Source organism: Gopherus evgoodei, chromosome 1 (genome assembly GCF_007399415.2).
Source record: "Gopherus evgoodei ecotype Sinaloan lineage chromosome 1, rGopEvg1_v1.p, whole genome shotgun sequence".
Classification (NCBI taxonomy): Eukaryota; Metazoa; Chordata; order Testudines; family Testudinidae; genus Gopherus; species Gopherus evgoodei.
In genome coordinates this window covers 19,379,342-19,390,526 of record NC_044322.1, presented here as the reverse complement: position 1 = coordinate 19,390,526, position 11,185 = coordinate 19,379,342, and the positions used below count along the sequence as shown (strand labels likewise).

Genomic DNA, 11,185 nt, shown 5'->3' with positions numbered 1-11,185 from the left:
GTAGTGCTCTGCCTGCATGGCTACAAGTGACTGGTAGAGTCCGCTTGGCGCGCCAGGATGCTTATCAGCGGTTTTGTGCTTTTCTTCTTAGCCGCTGCGTTTCTCTGGCGGAGCCTGCTTTCCCTTTCCCTCCAGTCCGGCAGTTTTTTACTCTCTCTGGCAGACTGATCCATAACTGCTTTCAGCAAGTCTTCTCTGCTTTTTCGCAGCTTCTTCCTGAGGTTTTGTAGCCTCTGAGCAGTGGATGATACGGGCAGTCGAGTAGTCAAGGACACTTTTGGAAAGGCAAAAATGGCAACAGTTAACAGACGCTGCATTGTTTATAATCTCACCCAGAAAGTTATTCCCACACAGTGAAGGAGTTTACAATCTTCACCTTAGCATACTTTTCCCATATCAAACAGAGTGCACATAACCCACAGGATCGATAAATGGTGAGAAAGGGGGACTGATTGCTTCAGGGATGTGCAGGGGTTTCTGTGCATTGGGGAAAGCAAACTACTTCTGGGAGTAGCTACACTGAACAGTCTCCCAACATTTTCCACAGGAACTAATCCTGGAAGCTATCTTGCTGCTGTGGGTCACCTGGGAAAGGGGACTGATTGCTTCAGGGATGTGCAGGGGTTTCTGTGCATTGGGGAAAGCAAACTGCTTCTAGGGGCAGCTACATTGAACAGTCTCCCAACATTTTCCAGAGGAGTTAATCCTGGAAGATATCTTACTGCTGCGGGTCACCTGGGAAGAGTGGGAGGGTCTTCTACAGCAATGCGGATTCCGCCCTGGCCCTTATGCAGCTTGCCTGTGTGCAGCAATGGTCCCCCGACCCCTCGCGGCACAATGGCGCGGACACGTTAGCCTAACAGGGACAAAGACCACAGTGGCTCTCCCTATAAACTTGCGCAAGCGCATTGCCCACACTCTGGCTGAAACTTTTGAAGAGATTACCGAGGCTGATTACCGCGATTTGATAGACCACATCAATGGGCTATTCCGCATCTAGGCATGCATGCATGCATGCAGCCCTAACCCCCCCTCCTCTCCCGAAACATTTCCATCCTGAAAATAAAAGCCACTTACCGGGAACCCAGATCCAGACTAACACGGCTACCCCTCTGATACTGTTCTAAACTATCAGGCTAGAGCTCACTGCACTGAAATCTGCAATATCAAGGCTGAATCTTACCTAAGGCCTAGTCTACATACAGGGTGGTAGGAGTTTAAGGCTGTATCTACCCTCTAAAAATAGGTGTGTTTTTTATATACAGTCCTAGTAGACACATGGCACAGGTAGCTTTTAATTCCATTTAGCTACTCAAGGTAAATGTCAGGTAGGGGATACAGGTTGAGTTTCACTAGCTACCTGGAGGTAAAATCTCCTCGTGCCTTAGACAAGGATTTTATATCATTAGCTAGCTCGATGTAAAGACACACCTGTATTTGCAATGAAGACATAAGGACAGCCATACTGGGTCAGACCAAAGGTCCATGCTAGCCCAGTATCCTGTCTTCCAACAGTGGCCAATGCCAGGTGTCCCAGAGGGAATGAACAGAACAGGTAATCATCAAGTGATGCATCCCGTCACCCATTCCCAGCTTCTGACAAATATAGGCTAGGGACACCATCCCTGCCCATCCTGGCTAAAAGCCATTGATGGGTCTATCCTCCATGAACTTATCTAGTTCTTTTGTGTTGTTATTGTTGAACCCTGTTATAGTCTTGGCCTTCACAACATCTCTGGCAAGGAGTTCCACAGGTTAACATAGCCTAAGGGTGTGACTCTAAACAGATTTAAGTTAAACAGGTGCAACTTAGCGTGTAGACAAGCCTTCAGAGACCATCAACTACAGGTGGAAAGGGAGGCACAATGCACAGTCCAAACTCATATATTATCAATGTGACAGAGGTCAGATTGAAGCTTGGTCTACAGTACAAACTTACATAGGTATAACTAATTCTACACCCTGAGTGATGTAGTTATACTGACCTGAACTCTGGTGTAGACAAAACTATGTCAACAGGGGGGCTTCTCTCATCGACATAGCTATTGCTTTTCGGGGAGGTCGAGTACCTACGTCATCAGCATAAGTACTAAGCGTGGCAGAGTGCTGAAAGTGTAGACAAGCCTTGAGATAGAGATGCTTTCTGCTCCAAAAGAAGAGGGAAGTGCAAGAAGGATATTTCCTCATATTATCAAGAAAACTTGCCATCAGAAAGCGAGGAGGTACACATTGTTCCCTGACATCATGGCTGAAAAGTGAGAGTCAGAGGAGATGGCATCATGCCATGTAGCTACCAGTCACCAGATCAGGAACAGTCAGAAATGGCAGTGCATATGGAAAACAAATTGTAGCTCCCTCGGACATATCCATTAGGGGCCTGTTCCTTTTTTATTTCGGTACCTTGACAACATTTGTATAGTTTCTCATCCCAATGAAGTCTCACTGAATTGAAGTCATGCCAGTTTCCTTATCTGCAATATGGGAGGAATTTTAGTTCACCCACCTTTGTAAAACCTCTAATGATAGTCTCTGAATAAGTGCAATGTGTTATTGTTTTTCTGTTCCCCTGAATAAGGACATTTACCAGCAATGTTGACATTGAAACTAATTCTTCTCCTTGAGGATGACTGGAAAAAATTCAAACTGTGAAGTATTGGCATTGAAATCCAGTGCTCTGGTTTAACTAAAGATGTGATTTTAAGCTAATTTAGTTAAACTAGTGCAAAAGACTGTGTGGACACTATGATTTTGGTTCTAACCAGGTATAGCTTAACTCATTTAGGAATTGATTTAAACTAAACTGATATAAACCACTTTTAAAACAAAATAAGTAAATAACTAAAACAGTTTAAAAACACACTGTTAGTCAAAGCAATGCATGAATTACAGTGTGAACACTTCATTGTTTAAATTTCTGCCAACTCCACTAGCATAGGTTATTGCTATATATCTTACTCCCCCTTGCTCCTCCCCAGAATCCATTCACTCATGCTTAAATTGTCCAGCATCTCTGGCTGTAGACATAACCTTCAGAATAGAAAGCTATGGACGTTTGGAATCTGCAGACACAATGAAACAACAACCATGACGAGAAATGTGAACTCTTTCATTCCAGGGGTTTGCATGCAAATGCTCACACAGTTAACCATTTCACTGTTGATGCTCAGGAACACTCACTTCATGTGCTTATCCATTGTTACTGGATATACCTGTCATATGCTGGCAGCCTACTCAATTGAAAGGACCTTGTAAGCCACTAAGTCCAGGTTTACACTACAGCACTATATTGGTACAACTATGTCTTTCAGGGGTGTGAAAAATCCATGCCCTTGAGTGAGCCCTAACCTTCTGTGTAGACAGTGCCATGTCGACCGGAGAGCTTCTCCCGTCAACACAGCTACCGCTTCTCTCTCGTCAGCGAAGCAGCATCTTCACTAAAGCCCTTTCCTGTCCCGCTGTATGTGAAGAGAAGCCCTAAAGCTGCAAATGTGAGTATTCCGACAGGCTGTTTAGCTAGGACATGTCCGTTGGAAAATTTGAACATGGATGCTTGCTACTGTCTGTAAAAATTATATGTGTTTTGTCTACTTAGAATGTAAGTGCTGCAGAACAGGGACAGTCTGCTACTGTGTGCTGTACAGTTCCAGCACAACAGGACCCTCTTGTCAGCTGGTCCCTAGCCTGATTAATAATTATGAGGAAATGGTGGGAGCACTAGTGGAGACAAACACTAGTGGCTGCCATGTAATCATGGTGCTCTCTGAGCAGAAGAGAAAGGCAGGTGGGAAAAGGGGACGCTATGTTTTACATTTGAACAAACTATATTAAAATATGAGGGAGAACCACAAGTTCAAAACACGTCAGGATTTCTCTGAATGTGCAAGTCACACAGGATGGTTTGTGATGAGCTGGAGGGGTTCTGTGGTTTGGTTTTGCACTTCCTTCTTTGTAAGTCTGGAGTTTGCAAAACTAGACAGATTATTTGAGTTGCCAAAAGCCAGTAAAGGGATAGCTCAGTGGTTTGAGCTTTGGTCTCGTAAACCCCAGATTATGAGCTCAATTCTTGAGGGGACAATTTAGGGATCTGGGGCAAAAATATGTCTGGGGATTGGTCCTGCTTTGAGTAGGGGATTGGACTAGATGGTCTCCTGAGTTCCCTTCCAACGCTGATAATTTTTTTTTAAAGGGGGTTGGGAGTTTGCTCCATCTCTGCAACAGACAAATCAAGGTGGTTTGAGTTTGATTCTGTAAAAACTGGTCATTGGAGAGTTGCCAAATCAGATCTAGGAACCAATTTGTTCTGGCATCTATTTCATATGCACCGCCCCTTACTCCCACCCCCAAATTCAGTGGGAGGTGGAAGAGTGAAGAACTGGCAACATTGGTTTTGCCCCATCTCTTGAAACATTTGACTAAAGATTGTTGTTGTACTTCAGTGAGGACTTAATCAAAAATGAATAGTTTTGGATGGCCAGCATTGGGGGGAGGGGGGGTTAAAGAGAAGAAAATACACCCATTCCTGCCCAGCGCCAGCCCGCAGCTTGTTCAGTGGGGGGCGGATCTGCTACAGCCAGGTCTCTGTCTCTGGCTCCATGTTGTCTGAAGCCCCAGGAAAGCTCATGCATGATGCTGGGGGACGGTGCGCGGCCAGCCGGGGATAACAGACCTGACACCCCACGAGGGAGCTGGGTTTGCTGCTGTATCCGCCTTGCGGCGCCCAGCAGGTCAGCTGCAGGGCAGGGAAGGAGGCCACGTTCCCCTTCTCCACGTGATCCCTCCGGGGCGGGTCTGGCCCTGGGTCCCCGGCGGCCCCAACCCGGTAGCGCGTAGAGCTGGGGGAGGGAGGCCGCTGCTGCCGCCGCCGTTGCTGGACTGTCTGCGCGCCGCTCGGTCCAGCTCGGCTCCCCCAGCAGCGGGGCCGTGTGGAGCCGCCGCCCGCAGACATGGGGCGCTTAGCATGGTGCCTTTTCCCCGTCCTCCTGCTCTGCCAGCTCCGGGGGTCGCTGGCCGACACCCCGGCCAACTGCAGCTTTGCGGACCTGGAGGGCACCTGGGTCTTCCAGGTGGGGAAGGGGGGCCAGAACCGCCACATTAACTGCTCCGAGATGGGTAAGTGCTGGGGGGCATTTATTCCACCCCTCTTCATTTTCTTTCTCCGCCTGGTTTTCTCTTTCTTTTTGCCCTTTTTCCTCTGGCCAGCGCGATAATCAGCTTGTGACAATCTCAGACAAACACGCTTTAGTTAAAATCCTTTTTTAAAACGAACGAAAAAGCTCCCTTGGTCCTTTAAGAGTGTTGGCAAAACACGTTCTGTCCCAGGGCCCTGGCTTTTTTAAAACCATGCGGCATGTCTGATCTACTCCTGTTTGAACAGATCCTTTAACCCCCCCCCCCCCAAGCTGCCCCCCTAATTTATTTAGTGGGAAACTAAAACCACACGGGATATTTTCATAAAAGGGATTGTCTGGGTTACGTGGCCCTTTGACTCCCTAAGAACTCCGTGGAAACTCGTGTATTTGTTTCTTCTCTTTAAATCACGTGTTTCTGGTTAATTTTCAGCTGGCCTGTTCTTAGGAAATTCCCATTCTGATGTTTCAATTCAGATATCAAAAGAGGAAGTAGAATGAGAAATTGGGTGCTAGCTCCTGCAATTCTGTAGGGAACTGAATGTGAGCTGTAAAAACTGTTTCAGAACTTTTCTCTTTTAAATTTAGCCATTTTGATTCTGTTACTAAGCAGCAATATGTTATGACAAGTTCAGGAGGTTAGGATGGGAATAGAGGCTAACGATGGAATTTCCCTCCCATCTTACCATGTGATACTAAAGGGCACATTGGTTACAAGTAAACCAAGCCTACAAATGTGAATAATTTGTGGTTTTTAAGACTTGTAACTTTAAATAGGAAAGTTACATCTGATTTCATTTTACTTGTCTCTTTTACCTTGCTTATGTCAGGAACAAGACTTTGCTACTTTTGTGTTTAAAAAGTGGTTGCAGTTAGTCTTGGATATCTTTTCTAACAGGGGTAGGGGCCTGGATTCATAAAGATACTTAAAGTCTCTAACCCCCAGATTTAGGCACCTAATTACCATTTTTAGAAGCCACTGTGATCTATAAAACTTCAGCTTGACTGCAGCTTAACCCTGTAGTTGCTTACATTTGCTTGGCACCTACATTTTTGCAGTAAAGTGTGTCTGACCCTGCCTTTGGGTATACACCGGGCTGCATCACTCTAGGGGTATTCTACACTTTGAGCTGAGCGTGTGATTGATGCCCAGCTCGAGGAAGGACACACACTAGCTCTCCTCAAACTCTGGACTAAAAATGGTTGCTGTAGTGCAAGCAGTGGGAGGGGCTAACCACCCCAGCTAGGGCCTATCATAGGTTCTGCTAGCCCCGCCCACCTCTTGTGCTCCCACAGTTCTGCTTTATTGTTAGCATGGGTATATTTCCTCAATCAAGGAATCACACCCAATCTCAAAGTGTAAATATGCCAGGACTCCTAAGCCCCAGAGCGATCCACAGAGCAGAGAGTTGCCTTAGAATCATAGAACTATAGAGTTAGAAGGGTTAGGGACCACAAGGGTCATCTAGGATAACCCCTGCCAAGATGCAGGATTGCTATCAGATGGCTATCCAGCTTCCTTTTGAAAATCTCCAGTGAAGAAGCTTCTGCAACCTCCCTAGGCAGTTTGTTCCATTGTCCTACTGGTTATACAGTTAGGAAGTTTTTGCTGAGATTTAATCTAAATCTGCTATGCTGCCTCTTGTCCTGTCCTGCCCTGCCCTTCTCACCTGGCAGAGGAGGGACTTGTAATAAGGGTTTCCCGCATCCCAGGGCACATCCCAGGCGAGTACTTTAGCCACTGGCCTAAATGGTTTTGTGTGGGGTTCAGCCTCTGAGTGCACCTACTGAATTGGTCCTATACCCACAAGTTAGGCAGAAGAATAACTCTCTTCCCCTGGTTTCAGACCAGAGAGAGGCACCGCCTACAGCAGGGGCTTAGGTGCCTCTCTCTGAAAGGGTGGATCTAAGGGTATGTCTACAATACGGGATTATTCCAATTTTACATAAACTGGTTTTGTAAAACAGATTGTATAAAGTCGAGTGCACGCGGTTACACTAAGCACATTAATTCCGTGGTGTGTGTCCATGTACCGAGGCTAGCATCGATTTCCGGAGCGTTGCACTGTGGGTAGCTATCCTGTAGCTATCCCATAGTTCCCGCAGTCTCCCCCGCCCATTGGAATTCTGGGTTGAGATCCCAATGCAAAAACAGTGTCGCTGGTGATTCTGGGTAAATGTCGTCACTCAATCCTTCCTCCATGAAAGCAATGGCAAACAATCATTTCGCGCCCTTTTTCCCTGGATTGCCCTGGCAGATGCCATAGCATGGCAACCATGGAGCCCGTTTTGCCTTTTGTCACTGTCACCGTATGTGTACTGGATGCTGCTGACAGACGTGATACTGCAGTGCTACACAGCAACATTTATTTGCCTTTGCAAGGTAGCAGAGATGGTTACCATCCGTATTACACTGTCTGCCATGCCATTGTACATTGACGATGAGATGATGGTTATCAGTTATTCTGTACTATATGCTGCTGTCATGGGTGCTCCTGGCTGGCCTCGCTGAGGTCGGCCGAGGGCTTAAAGACAAAAATGGAAATGATTCCCCGGGTCATTCCCTTCTTTATGTTTTGTCTAAAAATAGAGTCAGTCCTGCCTAGAATATGGGGCAAGTGTACTAGAGAACCAGAGAGCACAGCCGCTCCATGTCAGAGCCTCAGAGATCCCACAGAAATGATGAGCTGCATGCCATTCTAGGGGGTGCCCCTGCAACAACCCCACTCGTTGCTTCCCTCCTCCCCCAGCTCTCCTGGGCTACCGGGGCAGTGTCCCCCCATTTGTGTGATGAAGTAATAAAGAATGCAGGAATAAGAAACACTGACTTTTTAGTGAGATAAAATGAGGGGGAGGAAGCCTCCAGCTGCTGTGATAGTTCAGGCAGGACATTAAAGGGTGGCAGGGGAGAGGAAACCAGCCTCTCGCTGCTATGATAGTCCAGGCAGTACAGAATCTTTTCTTTAGACATGAAGGGGGGGGGGGGTGCTGATGGAGCTCAGCCTCCAGTTGCTATAATGAAGACGGTTACCAGCCGTTCTGTACCATCTGCTGGGAATGACCAGGAGTCATTCCCATTTTTACCCAGGCATCCCCGGCGACCTTACCTGAGGCCAGCCAGGAGCACTCACGGGCTGCTGCTGATGATGGATAGCAGTCATATTGTACTGTCTGCCACCAGGAAGGGGATACTGGTGTTCAGCGCTGCAGCACCCCGTCTACCAGCAGCATGCAGTAGACATAGGGTGACATTGAAAAAAGGCGAGAAACTTTTTTTTCGCTTTTCTTTCGGGGGAGGGGGGAGGTGTAAATTGACAACATAAACCCTGAAACACCCGGAAAAATGTTTTTGACCCTTCAGGCATTGGGAGCTCAGCCAAGAATGCAAATGCTTTTCGGAGACTGCAGGGACTGTGGTATAGCTGGAGTCCTCAGTCCCCCCTCCCTCTCTCCATGAACATCCATTTGATTCTTTGGCTTTCCGTTATGCTTGTCACAAGCACTGTGCTGTGGCCTCTGTCTATCATAGCCTGGAGATTTTTTCACATGCTTTGTCATTTTGTCTTCTGTAACGGAGCTCTGATAGAACAGATTTGTCTCCCCATACAGCGATCAGGTCCAGTATCTCCCGTATGGTCCATACTGGAGCTCTTTTTGGATTTGGGATTGCATCGCCATCCGTGCTGATCAGAGCTCCACGCTGGGCAAACAGGAAATGAAATTCAAAAGTTCGCGGGGCTTTTCCTGTCTACCTGGCTAGTGTATCCGAGTTCAGATTGCTTTCCAGAGCGGTCACAATGGTGCACTGTGGGATACCACCCGGAGGCCAATACCGTCGATTTGCGGCCACACTAACCCTAATCTGACATGGCAATACCGATTACAGCGCTACTCCTCTTGTCGGGGAGGAGTACAGAAATCGGTTTAAAGAGCCCTTTATATCGATATTAAGGGCCTCGTTGTGTGGACGGGTGCAGGATTAAATCGATTTAACGCTGCTAAATTCGGTTTAAACACGTAGACCAGGCCTTAGCCGCACTCCTGTCATCGACATCTCCCATTGGCTAGTTTAGGCATCTCCCTGTCCTGCTTGCTACAGTTTGTGGATCACATTCTAAGGCACCTGTCTCTCATCATGCATTGTTTGGGGAGCCTGGGTGCCTGACTCAGACTGTGACTTTTAGGCATCTAAAAGTCAGTCACAGCAGTTGATCCAGGCCAGGGACTTTTTCTTTTAAAACAGTTACAGTGGTTTGGAACATGGCTATGTGCAAATTTGATTGCCGCCCAGTATTTAAAAATGGTTTCAAAAATATTTTAAAAGTCCTTTGTGAATGTGAATTTAATCAAGTGCCATTGGTGAAACTGTCCAACAGCTGCCTTCTCCCCTAGCCCGGTATGGGGAATGCACATAAGTCATCTAAAATTGGGCCTCTGTCTCATATTGCCCCTTGGTAGTTTTATTTGTCCCTGCCCTAAATTCCATTCTCCTTCCACTCACTCCACCATCCATTCTTTGCATTTCACTCATCTTCCTCAATCTTGATGGCAGACTTCTAGGACTCTTCCCTCCCCATTCCCTGGGTGTGTATGGGTAGTATAATCTAGCTCTGTTGCGCCACTTGGCACTTCATAGCCTGAAGGAGTTTACCATCTACAGGGAAGGGAGGTGGGAGAGAACTGCCTTGAGGAGAGGTCATTTTCTCTTTCATATGTTTCTGGGTTGGCCATCTTTTATTTTCAATCTAACTGGTGCTCTGCTGCTTCTCTTGCCCAGAGTTGAGATTTTAGTTGTGGGAAGCAAGCTTGGAGGAGGGATTCTGAGGCAAGTAAGGGTGCCCCTGTTGGAACTGCCATGCAACGTCTGTTCTAGGCTGCATGGCACTAAATGGCAATGCACTGATAGTACCTAGCTACAGATGTGTGTTAAGAAGCCACTGCCAGCTTTGCTGTGATTGGGCCAGTCATTTCACTGCTATTAATATCCAGAGATAAGGAAGCTTGTGTAATAGATTCCACTGCAGTAAAATAAACCTATTCCTGCAACAGGTGCTCAGTTCTTCTCATGTGCCAAACCCAGATATATAAAAACCATAAGGCTCTGAAAAAAGTCTAGTACACCAACAGGAAAAATATATCAAACAAAAAACTGATCCCAATAAAATTTATCTGCCTAGTACTTTCTGCATGTCACATGAGACATATTTTACACAGCAGCCCTAAGGCCAGTATTTTATTTTCAAATCTGGTAATGTAAGTTCGTAAGTGGCATAGTAAATTTCCGTCCATGTAAAAACTTTCTCATCTCTGCAGGACCTGTGCAAAAAAAAGTAGTTGTGACTCTTCAGAAGGTGGCTGTAGCTCAAGATGATCTGGGCAATTTTGGCTTCTTCACCATAATTTACAATCAAGGCTTTGAAGTTGTAATAAATGATTACAAATGGTTTGCATTTTTTAAGGTAAGTTTTAATTTTTGTTACATTTGTCTTCTCCCTTCCCTACCCCCCCTCCCCAAGCTATCTGTATTCTGGTTTCTCTTCATAGCAATGTTGCCTAGTGGTTAGAATATGGCACTGGGACTCAAGAGACCTGAGTTCCATTCTTGACTCTGCCACTGGACTGCTGGTTGACCTTGAGCAACTTTCTTCACCTAACTGTGCATCCTATCCTCGCTCTTTGAAAGGGGAGTAATGGTACTGACCGCCTTTGAGATCTAGTGATGAAAAACACAATATAAGGACTCCTAAGAATCTTTATATTTAAAAAAAACTCCTCAAACTATTCACCAGTGAAGGGTGTGGATTGCTGAACCAGACATTCTTGCTTGAGCCAGTGATATTATGGACACTCTTCTGATGAAAAGGAATGACAGTTTCATAGGGAAAATACTTTCCTGAGGGACTGATAGGATCTTGTCCAGAATGACAAATTTGGGTGTGGTTACTTTCCTAACTGAATGGGGAAACCAACATCAACTGAGCTGATGTCTTACTGATCAGCCTAGCACTCCAGAGCCTGAAATGAAGTGTTAGGGCCAGCTTGGAAGACAGCCTCATGCT

General features: G+C 46.3%; 1 protein-coding gene and 1 long non-coding RNA gene across 2 annotated transcripts in view; one reads left to right on the top strand and one right to left on the bottom strand.

Moving 5' to 3' along the window:
* Nucleotides 1-234: 234 nt before the first annotated feature.
* Nucleotides 235-4,754, bottom strand: LOC115649904. Its single transcript, XR_003999963.1, has 3 exons — nucleotides 4,667-4,754; nucleotides 1,986-2,471; nucleotides 235-274 (listed from the first exon to the last, which is right to left on the bottom strand). It is a non-coding gene; the product is annotated as an uncharacterized LOC115649904 (long non-coding RNA).
* Nucleotides 4,755-4,841: 87 nt separating this feature from the next.
* The window catches only part of CTSC (cathepsin C), a 37,739-nt gene continuing 31,395 nt past the window's right edge, over nucleotides 4,842-11,185 (top strand). The window contains exons 1-2 of the mRNA XM_030559026.1: nucleotides 4,842-5,109; nucleotides 10,440-10,585. Of these exons, the coding sequence (XP_030414886.1) occupies nucleotides 4,944-5,109; nucleotides 10,440-10,585 (312 nt within the window). The 5' untranslated portion in view covers nucleotides 4,842-4,943. The remainder of the gene's footprint in view (nucleotides 5,110-10,439; nucleotides 10,586-11,185) is intronic.